The following is a 14,482-nucleotide window of genomic DNA, read 5'->3' as shown; positions in this document are numbered from 1 at the left end:
AGAGGTAGGCAGATGGAACCAGATGGGGGAAAAGAGAGGTGAATCTGGTGGGTAAAATGTGTAGCTGTAGGTGGATGGAACTATTCTTGGGTCCCCTATTCACCTACTGGGCCCTGTCTCACCATTCCCCCCATCTTCCTTATACTGGCTATCTTCCCTCTCTACACTCGGTCCTGATGCAGGGTTTTGAGCGGAAACGTCCGCAATTCCTTTCCCTCCCCAGATACTGCTCGACCCACTGAGTTCCTCCAGCAGATCGTTCGTCACTCAGCTAGGTATTTAAAAACTCTCCCAGAAGATTTGAGGCTTTATTAAAGAATGGATAATTTATTAAAGCCAAATACTACAGGTTGATTTCACAGATCCATACAGGAACAAGTGTATACCATTCATACATTCTTCCTCTTTGATCCACATTCTACGCCTTGGGTCATTTTTTTTATCTGGTAGCCTACTTTTGAATGAAAAATGTACTGCGAGCCCTCCTTGCTTTTTCGATGATTTCAAATGTTGGCACTCCCTTTGGCATCTCAAGTAGTGTTTGCTCTGTATCAATTATGTTCTCTGCCTCATCTGGAAGATAAAGTTGTGACAATGATGTCCATATTATTGCCAGATGTTTAACACTCAGCAAAAGTTCTTGCTCTTAATTCAGAAAACAGATGCATATAAGCTGAGAATTCACACACAATGCCTTTCTTAATAAGTATAGACTACTTCTTCTGGTGATTATAATCTGAACACGGCAGCTACAGCATCAAGGTAATTTACGCAACTTCAGAAACAATACACCATTATATTCTTCTGTGAGGCATGAACCAGTCGGTGTAAAAAGTTGAGGAGTTCATTAGTACAACTTTGGCAGTATATTCCTTAATGAAGCTGGCTGAAGAGTAAACAAAGTTTTATATAAATGGGTGACTTGCAGCCTGGTGTTGACATTGTTGAAGAAGAATTGACAGGAATCAAATTACTTCAAGTTAAATTTTTAGCAGCGCTTCAAAAAGCAATGTGTTTGAGCCCATATAATAGGACCAGTAATGGTCTCAAACCAATGCTGAATGTGCAATTAATCATTTCATAACCTATTACTCAAAATTAAGTTGCTGAATGTAAAATTAATCATTTGATAACCTATTACTCAAAAATTCAAATTTAGCTAGATAATAAAAGAATAGGACTAGGACATTCCTCTCAAGTCTTCAAATAGATCATGAGGGATCTTCATCCTAATTCATCCAATCATCTTGGTTTCACAAGCCTTAGCTTAGATTAATATCCACCACAGGGAAAATGTAAGAAGCTATCATTTAAGAGTTACAGCAGAGCATTTTTAAAAATTCATCAGACAAATTCAACATAGTTTTGTAAAAGGGAAATCATGAATGACTAATTTATTAGAATAGTAACATGTAGAAGAAGTAACATGTCCTGTAGTAAAGGTGAACCAGTGGATGTACTGTACTTCTATTTACAGAAAGAATTTGATCAGGTGTCACATCAAAGAATATTGTGGAAAACAAAAGCTCATGGTGCAGGTGGTAACATTTTTGTGTGGGTAGAAGGTTGCCTGGCTAACAGGAAACAGAGAGTAGGCATAAATGGTTCTTTTTCTGGTTGGCAAGATGTAATAAGTGAGATTACTAACAGATTGTGATCTTATTAAATGGTAGCACAAGCTCAAGGGGCTGAGTGGCCTTCTCCTGTTTCTACTTCCTTTGTTTGTTAACAAAAATATCTGATTATCAGTTGGTATATTGTTTGTAATCATGACTCAGCAGCTTTCCAGAAGTTCCAGATTTCCACCATATTTCGTGTGATCCTCAAATGAGCCAATCTTAATTTTGTTATACTTTCCTGTTTTGATTAGACTCGACGAGGAAACAGCTCCTCTCTGTTGGTCCTATCAATTTCTGGTTGGAGAATACCAGAAACTGATGTGAGCAGACACCAGCCTCAACATGTGTGCTATGGAAGAGCCACATCACATCAAGGCAGGTTTAAAGGTCGGCACAACATTGTGGGCTGAAGGGCCTGTATTGTGCTGTACCGTTCTATGATTCTATGATTCTATGTATGAATTGGTTACATTCACTCTTCAAAGTCTAAGGTTGCGGTTCAAGTCCCACACCAGTGGCTTTAACACAAATATCTAGACAGACATTCTCAGTGTGGTACCGAGGGAGTGTTGCATTGTTTAAGATGCTGTCTTTTGAATGATAACCTAAGTCTGGCTTTTTCAGTCAGATGTAAAAGATTATTTCCAAGGAAGATAAACAAAGGACTGCAGATGCTGGAATCTAGATGAAAAACACCATGATGCCGGAGGAACTCAGCAGGCCAGACAGTATCCGTGGAGAAAAGCAGGTGGTCAACGTTTCAGGTCAGGACCCTTCTTCAGGAATGAATATAGGAAAAGGGGAAGCCCAGTATACAGGAGGGAAAAGCAGAGCAGTGATAGGTGGACAAAAGAGGGGAGGTGAGGTGGGCACAAGGTGATGATAGGTAGATGCAGGTTAGAGACAGTGATAGGCAGGTGCAGGGGAGGATGGGAGAGCAGATCCACTGGGGGATGGGTCAAAGGTAAGGAGAGAAATGAAAAAAAGGGTAGAAAAGAGAGAGACATAGGCTAGGAAAGGGAAGAAGAAGCATGGTGGTGGGGAGGAGGGGTGTTGTGGGGAAGGAGGGTGGGGATTACTGAAAGTGGGAGAATTCAATATTCATGCCGTAAGGCTGCAAGGTTCTATGACAGAAAATGAGGTGCTGTTCCTTCAGTTTGCACTTGGAATTCTCCTGGCAGTGGAGGAGGCCGAGGACTGACATATCAGTGATAGTGTGGGAGGAGGAGTAGAAGTGACTGGCAACAGGGAGATGCAGATCATGGTTACAGACGGAGCGCAGGTGTTCTGCGAAATGGTCACCTAGTCTGCGTTTGGTCTCACCAGTGTAAAGGAGGCCACACTTGGAGCACCGAATGCAGTAGATGGTATTAAGGGAGGTGCAAGTGAATCTCTGTCTCACCTGAAAGGACTGTTTGGGTCCCTGGATGGAGGTGATGGAGGTTGTGTAGGGGCAGGTGTTGCACCTATGGCGGGGGCAGTGGGAAGTTCCTGGGGTGGGAGTGGGATGGGTGGGGGGGGAGAATTAACTAGGGGGTCGCGGAGAGAGCAGTCCCTGTGAAAGGCAGAAAGGGGTGGGGAGGGGAAGATATGCTTGATGGTGGGGCCCCGTTGGAGAAGGTGGAAGTGGCGGGGGATGATGTGTTGGATGCGTAGGCTGGTGGGATGAAATGTGAGGACAAGGAGGACTCGTCCGCCTGGCTGAACTTGTCCTCACCCTTAACAACTTCACTTTTGATTCCTCTCACTGTCTACAGACCAAGGGCATAGCTATGGGCACTCACATGTGCCCCAGCTATGCCTGCCTCTTTGTTTGCTACATTGAACAGTCTCTGTTCCAAGCCTGCTCCAGCCCACTCCTCAACTCTTTCTCCGCTATATGAACAACTGCACTGGTGCCACCTCTTGTACCCGTGCGGAACTCGACAGTTTCATAAATTTCGCCACTAGTTTTCACCCTACTCTCCAACTCACTTGGACTATCTCTGACACCTTTCTCCTTCCTCAATCTTTCTGTCTCCATCTCAGGAGATTCCTTATCCATCGACATCTATAAACCCACTGATGCCCACAGCTACCTTGATTACAGCTTCTCCCACCCTGTCTCTTGCAAGGATGCTATCCCTTTTTCTCCGCCTCTGCTGCACCTGGTCCCATGATGAGGCTTTCCACTCCAGGACATCCAAGATGTCCAACTTCTTTTCTAACCGGGGCTACCCCCTGACTGTGGTCAAGAGAGCTTGCAGCCATACCTCTGCCATTTCCCTCACCTCCACTCTCATCCCCCACCCCTCCAAGACCCAACAGGGATAGGGTCCCCCTTGTCCTCACATTTCATCCCACCAGCCTATGTATCCAACACATCATTCTCGGCCACTTCCGCCATCTCCAACAGGACCCCACCACCAAGCATATCTTCCCCTCCCCACCCCTTTCTATCTTTCGCAGGGATCGCTCTCTCCACGACTCCCCATTTCACTCTTCACCCCTCACCCCCACCCATCCCACTCCCACCCCGGAAACTTTCCACTGCCCCCACCATAGGTGCAACACCTGCCTCTACACCACCTCCATCCAGGGACCCAAACAGTCCTTTCAGGTGAGACAGAGCTTCACCTGCACCTCTCTTAATATCATCTACTGCATTTTTGGTGCTCCAAGTGTGATCTCCTCTACATTGGTGAGACCAAACGCAGACTAGGTGACCATTTCACAGAACACCTGTGCTCTGTCTGTAACTGTCTGTCACTTTGACTCCCCCCTCCCACACTATCACTGATTTGATAGTCCTCGGCCTCCTGCATTCCAGGAGAATTCCAAGTGCATACTGGAGGAACAGCACCTCCTTTTCCGTCTTGGAACCTTGCAGCCTAACAGCATGAACATTGAATTCTTCCACTTTAAGTAATCCCCATCCCCTTCCCACAACCCTCCCCACCCCCACCATGCTTCTTCTCTTCTTCCCTTTCCTAGCCCATCTCTCTTTTTTCTGTGCTTTTTCTTCCTTCCTCTCCTTACCTTTGACCCATCCCCTGGCGGATCTGCTCTCCCTTCCTCCCCCGCACCTGGCCATAACTATCTCTTACCTGCATCTACCTATCACCACCTTGTGCCCACCCTGCTTCCCCTCTTTGTCCACCTATCACTGCTGTGCTTTTCCCTCCTGTATATTGGGCTTTCCCTATTGTGCTTCCCCTTTTCCTATCTTCATTCCTGAAGAAGGGTCCTAACCTGAAATGTTGACTGCCCGCTTTTCTCCACGGATGCTGCCTGGCCTGCTGAGTTCCTCCACCATCATAGTGTTGTTCATCTTCATTATTTCCAAGGAAACCAGGATGGTTTAAGTTCCCTGGGAATTCTGGCCAATATTCATCCCTCAATGAACACCTCTAAAACAGATTATCCATTCATTTTCACAATGCTGTTCAAGGCAACTACACTGTGAAGTGCTTTGGAATATCCTGAGCTAGAAAATTTAAATGCTTGGAATTAATTCAACATTTTTTCTGTTTATTTTTGGCATGAAGGTGTAATGGGAGACTCCTGTTTTCTTAATTTGATTGGTTTATGCTGACCTACATCAATTTCATCTTTTTTTGTGATCTTTAAATACTTGACTTGTGATCAGTTATGTACAATTTTACTTATTAATCCAATCTACCAGCTGGAGCACTATTACAAAACCTAGTGTAATCTCAAACCTATCAACAGAATAACTCCAATCCTTGACTGTGCTAATGAAGCTGTAGCTACACTATTGATGCATCTTACCTTTCATTCTCATCATTAACGTTCCATATGCCAGATCATACTGATAGGCAAAAATGAAGCTCAGGGGAACAATGGGTACCAGAAACCTTGGTGACTTCTTCTTCATGGCTCTGAACAAAGAAAACAGCCCAGGTCAGATCTGAATTGCAAATATTTGAAGAAGGAAAAATTAGTTCCTGTAGATCTTCCTTCCAAAATCCACATCTGCACACTCTTAATGGATGATACTGCAGTAGTTGGGGTGGAGGTGCAAAGGACATCTTCAAGGCACCCTGGGACCAGACTCGCAACTTCCTCACCTCACAAAGTCATAGATTGTGTGCAGCACAGAAATAGGCCCTTCTGCCAACCATGTCCATGTCACCTGTTATACCCATCTACACTAATCCCATTTACCTTATTATGTCCATAACCAACTATACCTTGGACCACTCCAGTCCACATTTGCTAATCTCTGCCACATCTGATCAATGCTCGTTAAGGAGGTGCTCTTCACTCCACTAGATTTCATCTACTCTTCCTTCAGCCCACAGGAGCAGGCAGAGTGGGCATGGGTGTTACAGGCTTCCCCAAAGAGTGGGCATTCAGAATCTGGAGTTCTTTGACTATTTCCCACCTGGGTCTAGCCCTGGACGATCTCTGTCTGGGTCACCTAATCTTCCAAGGCACGTAAGCCCAGGAGAACTCTCTCTGCCCTTAGGAATCAGAGGCAGAGGTGAAGGGAATTATAGTCTCTAGCAGCTGGAAAAGTGTTCTGGTGTTGTATGTTTGTTGCCTTTAAGGGCTAAAGAAGCCTTTGTGCTGGAACCAGCAAGGAATTTCACAGTTCCTGGAATGGGGGAAGTGCTTTTCAATCAGCATCAATGAAATTCACAGTCATTTTAGAGTTTTCTTAGGCATGTAATGAAACCCAAAAACATGGCGGATGAAGTTTTAGGCCAAGATGTGCTTTATTACTTACTCTTTATTGACAAGGCCAGCACCTACTACTTATTGCACTTACGAGTAACAACTACACTGGTGTGAATATAGAGTCACATATAGGCCATAATAAGTTTCCTGAAAGTCATTAGTGAACAAAAGGAGTTTTTAATGGCAAGCTGAAATAATCACCATTACTTATATCAGTTTATTGACTGACCTTAAATCCCTCAGTGCCCATTTGGGATTTGATTTCCCAGAAAGTAGATCAGATAAAAAAAAATTTGCAATTTGTTGACCGAGGTAACATATAAGTTGTGATTGTGGGCATATTTTGAATTGTTTGTGTATTTTTTCATCGAAGTTTTGCCCATGAGGAGATTGGACTGGGCATTTCCTGTCACCATTCAGGCTAATGCCAATGTCATTTCCCCGTCAATCTTGACACATGCAATGGACCAGCAACATGTGTACTTCCCACTAGTTAGTTATTGACTGAAATTGGGTCAATAGGTTAGGACATATGGGCTTTGTAATTAACTCATAGTTCAATAAGCAGTATATCATGCTGAAGGCAGTGAATCATTTCGAGTTTCTGCAGCATTTCATTTTGATGTTAAAAATCAATTACTGTTTTTCAGTAAATTGAAATAAATTGAACTTTGTTGCTGGTAGCCTCAGTAGAGACACTATTTTTGGTAGCTGGGATGGGACTATTCATAGTCAAGGGATATGATCTCCCACAACCCTTTCTCTGCTTGAGCTCATCTCCATGACTGATGAAGAGATCTCTTTTACAGGACTGATCTGCTTCTTGTGGGTCAGCAGCAAATCGACAAGCAGCAGGTTGTGAAATCAGCAGGATCCTACTGTACATAACTGGAAATAAAACCAAAATAATTGTCTATTAAAGCAAAGATGATCCAATTTTGCTATTTTATTTCAGTGATTTTCAATTTAGTGCCAAAACCAGAAAAATCAATTTTCATGACATGCATCTTTGACCCAGGCCTCTTACTTACCCATCCAGTAACATAAACGCATGCCCACTTAACTTTGGACTGCTCTTCGGTTGGTCTACCAGCTAGTGTATGTCCTCACATACTAAACAGCACCCATAGTGATGACAAGCAATGAGTTATTCATGTCTAGATACTCCTTGTGCCTACTTTTGGAATTTCAGATTTTGATTAAAAAAAGCAGTAATCTATATTAACCTTTGTATATATTTTTTAGAATTAATATTCTAACAGGAGCAGAAGCAGCTCTGATCGTTGGACGCAATACTATTTTCCTATTTTATTCTGAAAATTCTGGTGTGGTCAATATTTTGCAGGCTACTACTTGCAACACTGAAGTGGAACAATCACAATGAGACATATTTCACCAATCTCTGTATTAATTGTATTTATGGTATCTTTTTCCAGAGGATCATCTTGTACTAAAGGACGTCACAGTAAGGAAGCCAGTTGGTGATTTCAAAACATTCAAAAATACTTACCCTATTGTTAAACCAACAGTTGCAAGTCCAAAGAAAGTTCCAAAGTACTTTATTATTTCGCGGGACCATGCAATCTGCATTGCCACTTGCCTCTGCCTCATCTCGTTCTGCATCAACATCTGCCTCTCCAGCTGAGAAAGTAATAGGTTTATCAGAAAACATTGGAAACTGTATGCCCCATCTAACAAAGCAACTTTATCCCAAAAAAGCTAACCAGTCTTAACCACCATACATTTCAACTGGACAGCCATCATAGTAAACATAGCTTTTAATGCTGCTTCTAGAACTATAGGAGAAACAGCAGAAAGTTAAAAATATTCAAGATTATGGCTGACTATTATGGCTGGCTCAGGTCCAGCCCAGTCACTTCCAATGATGTTAATGGAAATGAATGTCCAGGAAGTGAGCACAACCAGATGCCCTCACACACAGTCTGCACAAGGGAACATAGCCACAAAATAAAAGGCCAGTCATTTAAAACTGAGGTATGTAGAGATGTCTCCTCTCAGAGGGTAGTCGGTCTCTGGAATTCTCTGCCTCCAGATGATGGAAACCAAATCATTAGATATATTTAAAATGTAGAAAGATAAATATTTGAAACATTGAGAGATTGAGGGTTATTGCAAATGGCGCAGAAAAGGAGTTGAGGCCAGCATAGATTAGCTGGAATGGCAGGGATGGCTTGTGGGGACTGGTGGCCTACTCCTGCTTCTTTTTCTTGTGTTCTTGTGAGGTGATACCCTATGTTATACTTAAAATTACCAAATCTACGATTTAAGGCACTTCTCAAGCATATGCAGGTTATTTGGACCAATGGTCAGTTACTGTACTGAAAGTTTGACATTAAAATTCACAAATATGACAAATATCAACACTCTCCTAGGGATCTAATGTCTAAACATCAAAAGAAATGCCACTGCAGAAGATCAAACTGCCAATGTGACCTGCTGATGTTCAGTGACAGATATAACATGCCAGCAAATAAGTACAGTAAACGTCAGGAATCTACTCCAAACAGGCCAAAATGTGACCATCTTTGAGAATCCCTGGTATGTGGATGGTGGTATGATGTGGGGAGTCTGCTTTAGTCAGGGGAGATGTCACAAAACGAATTAAGCTCAACAATAGAGATTGTGGAATGAAATAAGGCAACATGAATATAAACATAATTATTTATTGACTAATGTTCATTTGAATTCTGTTTCTTAACCACAGTATATTCCAACCTGTTAAAATCAATGCTACAAGATTCAGTTATGGAAAGGTGCACTCTGGGAATTGAACAGTGCATTGAAGGGTTGGGCGAGATGGGTGTAGAACTTTAATCAGCATTTACTAACTGTCCCTCAAGGACAGCTTAATTGAAAATTGTTCAACAAAGGTGGCAAAGTAAATGCACACTTCCCCATATGGTTGCTTTGTACCCATGATGCCTCATTTCATGGAGAGGTGTCAAAAATAAGTGGACAACTCACCTACGAAAGAACAGTAGATGACAGTTTGCTATGGCTGTACAAGCCCTGTAGGTTTGGAGGGGGCATACCCAGTGAGGGCTGGGGCAGAAAGGGAGATAGTAAATATCTCCAAATTAAACAAGGAAATATGCTTACAAATGCCTGTCTTTCAAGGTGCACCTTTGAAGTGTTGTCATTTTTGGAACATAGGAAATACAGGAATCTAATCTGTTCACAGTGACCAAAAGAACTGTTTTTTGTAACATCAATCAAATAAACCTTTCCGGCCACATGCAATCCAACTTTTGGTAACTAATCTGGATGCCATGTGTTAATAGTGCAAAATCTACTCTGTGTCATCAGTGCCAACAAAATATTTGCTGCATTCACACAAGCCTATGAAGGTCTGCCTGTTTATTGAACAAGTGAGCCATTGGAGTTTTTGGGCTTCTGCGTAAGTTGTATATATTATGCTGCATTCACATGAGCCTGTTCACTGAATAAATGAGCCATCAAGGAATTGCCAAACTGCTCCAACAGTGAGATGCAGACAATGTGCCATATTGCAAACTCCTGCTTTCAAGAAACATATCTGGGAGGCCCAGATATATTAACCGGCTCTCAAACCTTAACGCACAACTTTAACATATACCTTTCCTGCTGTTGCTTGCTCTAGCCAAACTGGAGATGCAGTGATGTTCACTGAGGGATAAATTGTGACCAGGCCACCAGTAACTGGTGCTGTGGGATTTTTTACTTTTTGGACATCCACATGACATTTTGGACACATGAATGATAGAAAAATAGGGGGCTATGTGGGAGGGAAGGGTTAGATAGATCTTAGAGCAGGATAAGATGTCAGCACAACATTGTGGGCCAAAGGGCCTATACTGTGCTGGACATTGGTTTATTGTGCCAAATACTATGGAACCTGTGATAGTGCAGCACTCCTTCAATACAGCACTTGGGTTTCAGCCTAAATTTTATTCTCAAGTGTTTGGAGTTTGATATGCCACTGAAAAGAGTCTTAGGATGTTATACAAGCTAAGGGTCTACGTACTTCTAGGATTCAGGAAGCGGATAGAAGGGTGACTGTCAGGGGAGAGAAAAAGAAAAAGAAAGGAAACAGGCAGATAGTGCAGAGGACTCCGGAGGCTGTTCCCTTCAGTAACAGGTTTTTCGCTTTGGAAGCTGTTGAGGGGGATGACCTGCAGGGATCAAGCAGCAGTAGCCTGGTCTCTGGCACTGAGACTGGCCCTGCTGCTCAGAAGGGAAGGGAGGAGAAGAGGAAGGTAGTAGTGATAGGGGACTCGATAGTCAGGGAAACAGATAGGAGGTTCTGTGGAAGTGAGCATGAATCCCGGATGGTATGTTGCCCCCAGGTGCCAAGGTCCGGGATGTCTCTGATCGGGTCCACATTATCCTTGAGCGGGAGGGAAAACAGCCAGAAGTCATGGTACATGTTGGTACCAATGACATAGGTAGGAAGAGGGAATGAGGTCCTGAAAAGTGAGTTTAGGGAGCTAGGCGGAAGGCTAAAGAGCAGGACCTCAAGGGTAGCAATCTCAGGATTACTGCCAGTGCCACGTGATAGTGAAGGTAAGAATAGGAGGAGATGGCAGATGAATGCATGGCTGAGGAGTTGGTGCAGGAGGGAAGGTTTTAGATTTGTGGATCATTGGGATCTCTTCTGGGGAAGGTGGGACCTGTACAGAGAGGACGGGTTACACCTGAACCCGAGGGGGGCCAATATCCTTGCAGGCAGGTTTGCTAGGATGGTTCGGGAGGGTTTAAACTAGTTTGTGAGGGGCATGGGAAGCAGAGGGGTAGGTCAGAGGAAGAACTGGATGTGGAAAAGTCAGATCTAACATGTAGAGAGGCTTTGAGGAAGGAGAAGCAGAGTACAGGGTATAAAAGTAGAAAGGTGGATGGGCTAAAGTGCATTTACTTAAATGCAAGAAGTATCAGGAATAAGAGTGATGAACTGAGAACTTGGATAAGCACATGGGACTATGATATTGTGGCTCTTGCAGAGACTTGGCTGTCACCAGGGCAGGAATGGATATTGAGTATTCCTGGATTCCAGTGTTTTAAAAGGGATAGGGAGGGGGGCAGAAGAGGAGGAGGGGTGGCACTACTGGTCAGGGGTACTATTACAGCTGTGGAAAGGGTGGATAATGTAGAAGGATCCTTTCTAGAATCAGTATGGGTGGAAGTTAGGAACAAGAAAGGAGCAGTTACTCTACTGGGAGTATTCTATAGGCCCCCCGGTAGCAGCAGGGATACTGAGGAGCAGATTGGGAGGTAAATTTTAGAAAGGTGCAAGAATAACAGGGTTGTTATCATGGGAGACTTCAACTTCCCAAATATTGATTGGCACCTGCTTAGTGCCAAAGGTGTAGATGGGGCAGAGTTTGTTAAGTGTGTCCAGGATGGATTCCTGTCACAGTATGTTGACAGGCCGACTAGAGGGAATGCCATATTAGATCTAGTATTAGGTAATGAACTGGGTCAGGTGACAGATCTCTCGGTGGGTGAGCATTTGGGGGACAGTGACCACCGCTCCCTAACCTTTAGCATTGTCATGGACAAGGATAGGAGCAAAGAGGACAGGAAGATATTTAATTGGGGAAGGGCAAATTATGAGGCTATAAGGCTAGAACTTGGGAGTGTAAATTGGGACGACACTTGAAGGGAAATGTACTATGGAGATGTGGTCGTTTTTCAGGGATCTCTTGCAGGATGTTAGGGATAAATTTGTCCCGGTGAGGCACAGAAGGAATGGCAGGGTGAAGGAACCATGGGTGACAAGAGAGGTGGAACATCTACTTAGGAGGAAGAAGGCAGCATACATAAGGTGTAGGCAGCAAGGATCAGAAAGGGCTCAGGAGGAATATAGGGTAGCAAGGAAGGAACTTAAGAAGGGGCTGAGGAGAGCAAGAAGGGGACATGAAAAGGCCTTGGCGAGTAGGGTTAAGGAAAATCCCAAGGATCTCACGTACATGAAGAGCGGAAGGATGACGAGAGTAAAGGTAGGACCAATCAGAGACAAAGGTGGGAAGATGCGCCTGGAAGCTGTGGAAGTGGGTGAGGTTCTCAATGAATACTTCTCTTCAGTATTCATCAAGGAGAGGGGCCTTGATGACGCTGAGGACAGTGTTGGTAAGGTTAATGTTCTGGAGCACGTAGCTATCAAGAGAGAGGATGTGTTGGAGCTGTTAGAAAATATTAGGACAGATAAGTCCCCGGGCCCTGATGGGATATTCCCCAGGCTGCTCCGCGAGGTGAGGGAGGAGATTGCTGAACCATTGGCTAGGTCCTTTGAGTCCTCGTTGTCCACAGGAATGGTACCGGAGGATTGAAGGATGGCAAATGTTGTCCCCTTATTCAAAAAAGGTAATAGGGATAGTCCAGGGAATTACAGACCAGTGAGCCTTACGTCTGTGGTGGGCAAGCTGTTGGAAAGGATTCTTAGAGATAGGATCTATGAGCATTTAGAGAATCATGGACTGATTAGGGACAGCCAGCATGGATTTGTGAAGGGAAGATCATGTCTCACAAGCCTGATAGGATTCTTTGAGGAGGTGACCAGGAAGACTGACGAGGGTAGTGTAGTAGATGTCTACATGGATTTTAGTAAGGTGTTTGACAAGGTTCCACATGGTAGTCTTCTTCAGAAGGTCAGAGGGCATGGGATCCAGGGACGCTTGGGCGAGCGGATTCAGAATTGGCTTGCCTGTAGAAAGCAGAGGGTTGTGGTGGAGGGGGTGCCTTCAGATTGGAGGGCTGTGACTAGTGGTGTCCCACAAGGGTTGGTTCTGGGACCTCTACTTTTCGTGATATTTATTAATGACTTGGATGAGGGGGTAGAAGGGTGGGTTAACAAGTTTGCAGACGACACAAAGGTCAGAGGTGTGGATAGTGTGGAGGACTGTAGGAGATTGCAGAGGGATATTGATAGGATGCAGAGCTGGGCTGAGAAGTGGCAGATGGAATTCAATCTGGAGAAGTGTGAGGTGGTACACTTTGGAAGGACAAACTCCAAGACGGAGTACAAGGTTAATGGCAGGATTCTGGGTAGTGTGGAGGAGCAGAGGGATCTGGGGGTTCATATCCACAGATTACTGAAAGTTGACTCGCAGGTGGATAGGGTAGTTAAGAAAGCTTATGGGATGTTGGCTTTCATAAGTCGGGGGATCGAGTTTAAGAGCCGCAAGGTAATGAATCAGCTCTACAAAACTCTGGTTAGACCACACTTAAGAGTACTGTGTCCAGTTCTGGTCGCCTCATTATAGGAAGGATGTGGAAACGTTGGAAAGGTTCAGATGAGATTTACCAGGATGCTGCCTGGTTTGGAGAGTATGGATTATGAGGAGAGACTAAGGGAGCTAGGGCTTTACTCTTTGGAGAGAAGGAGGATGAGGGGAGACATGATAGAGGTATACAAAATATTGAGAGGAATAGATAGAGTGGACAGCCAGTGCCTCTTTCCCAGGGCACCAATGCTCAATGCAAGAGGGCATGGCTTTAAAGTAATGGGTGGGAGGTTCAAGGGAGATATCAGAGGGAGGTTTTTCACCCAGAGAGTGGTTGGTGCATGGAATGCGCTGCCTGGGGTGGTGGTGGAAGCAGATACACTGGTCAAGTTCAAGAGGTTGTCAGATAAGCATATGGAGGAATTTAAAATAGGGAGATATGTGGGAGGAAGGGGTTAAATAGTCTTAAGCGAGGTTTAAAGGTCGGCACAACATGGTGGACCAAAGGGCCTGTACTGTGCTGTATTGTTCTGTTCTGTTCTGTACAGGCAAATGAAGTTACGTTGCTGTTGTGAAGGGGGGAAGTGAGGTGGATTTCTTGAGGCTGGAAATGTTGGCATTGAATATAGAACGCGGGACAGTACAGCACTTGCACAGGCCCTTCGGTCCACAGTATCGTGTCAAACTAATTAATGACACTGAACACCTTCTGCCTCCACATGGTCCATATCCCTCTATTCTGTGCATATTCATGTGCCTGTCTTAAAAGCCTCTATCGTATCTGCCTTCACCACCACCCCTGCAGTACATTCCAGGCACCCACCACCCTCTGTGTAAAAAACTTGCCCCACACATATCCTTTGAACTTACCCACCCCCCCCCCCCACCTTAAATGCATGCCCTCTAGTACTAGACATTTTGACCCTGGGAAAAAGATACTGGCTGTCTATCTGTGCCTCA

The 14,482-nt window shown here is 44.3% G+C and overlaps 1 protein-coding gene across 3 annotated transcripts in view; it reads right to left on the bottom strand.

Annotated features, from left to right (window-relative positions):
* Positions 1–307: 307 nt before the first annotated feature.
* The window catches only part of plgrkt (plasminogen receptor, C-terminal lysine transmembrane protein), a 45,663-nt gene continuing 31,488 nt past the window's right edge, over positions 308–14,482 (bottom strand). For all 3 annotated transcript variants that reach the window (XM_052020102.1, XM_052020105.1, XM_052020103.1), the window contains exons 3-5: positions 7,813–7,943; positions 5,391–5,500; positions 308–573 (exon numbers count right to left, since the gene is read on the bottom strand). In XM_052020102.1, coding sequence (XP_051876062.1) covers positions 452–573; positions 5,391–5,500; positions 7,813–7,943 — 363 coding nt within the window. In that variant the 3' untranslated portion in view covers positions 308–451. The remainder of the gene's footprint in view (positions 574–5,390; positions 5,501–7,812; positions 7,944–14,482) is intronic.

The sequence above is a fragment of the Pristis pectinata genome, chromosome 7, assembly GCF_009764475.1.
Source record: "Pristis pectinata isolate sPriPec2 chromosome 7, sPriPec2.1.pri, whole genome shotgun sequence".
NCBI classification, from domain to species: Eukaryota; Metazoa; Chordata; class Chondrichthyes; order Rhinopristiformes; family Pristidae; genus Pristis; species Pristis pectinata.
Note: the sequence above shows the minus strand (reverse complement) of the source record. Positions and strands in the feature narration are given on the sequence as shown.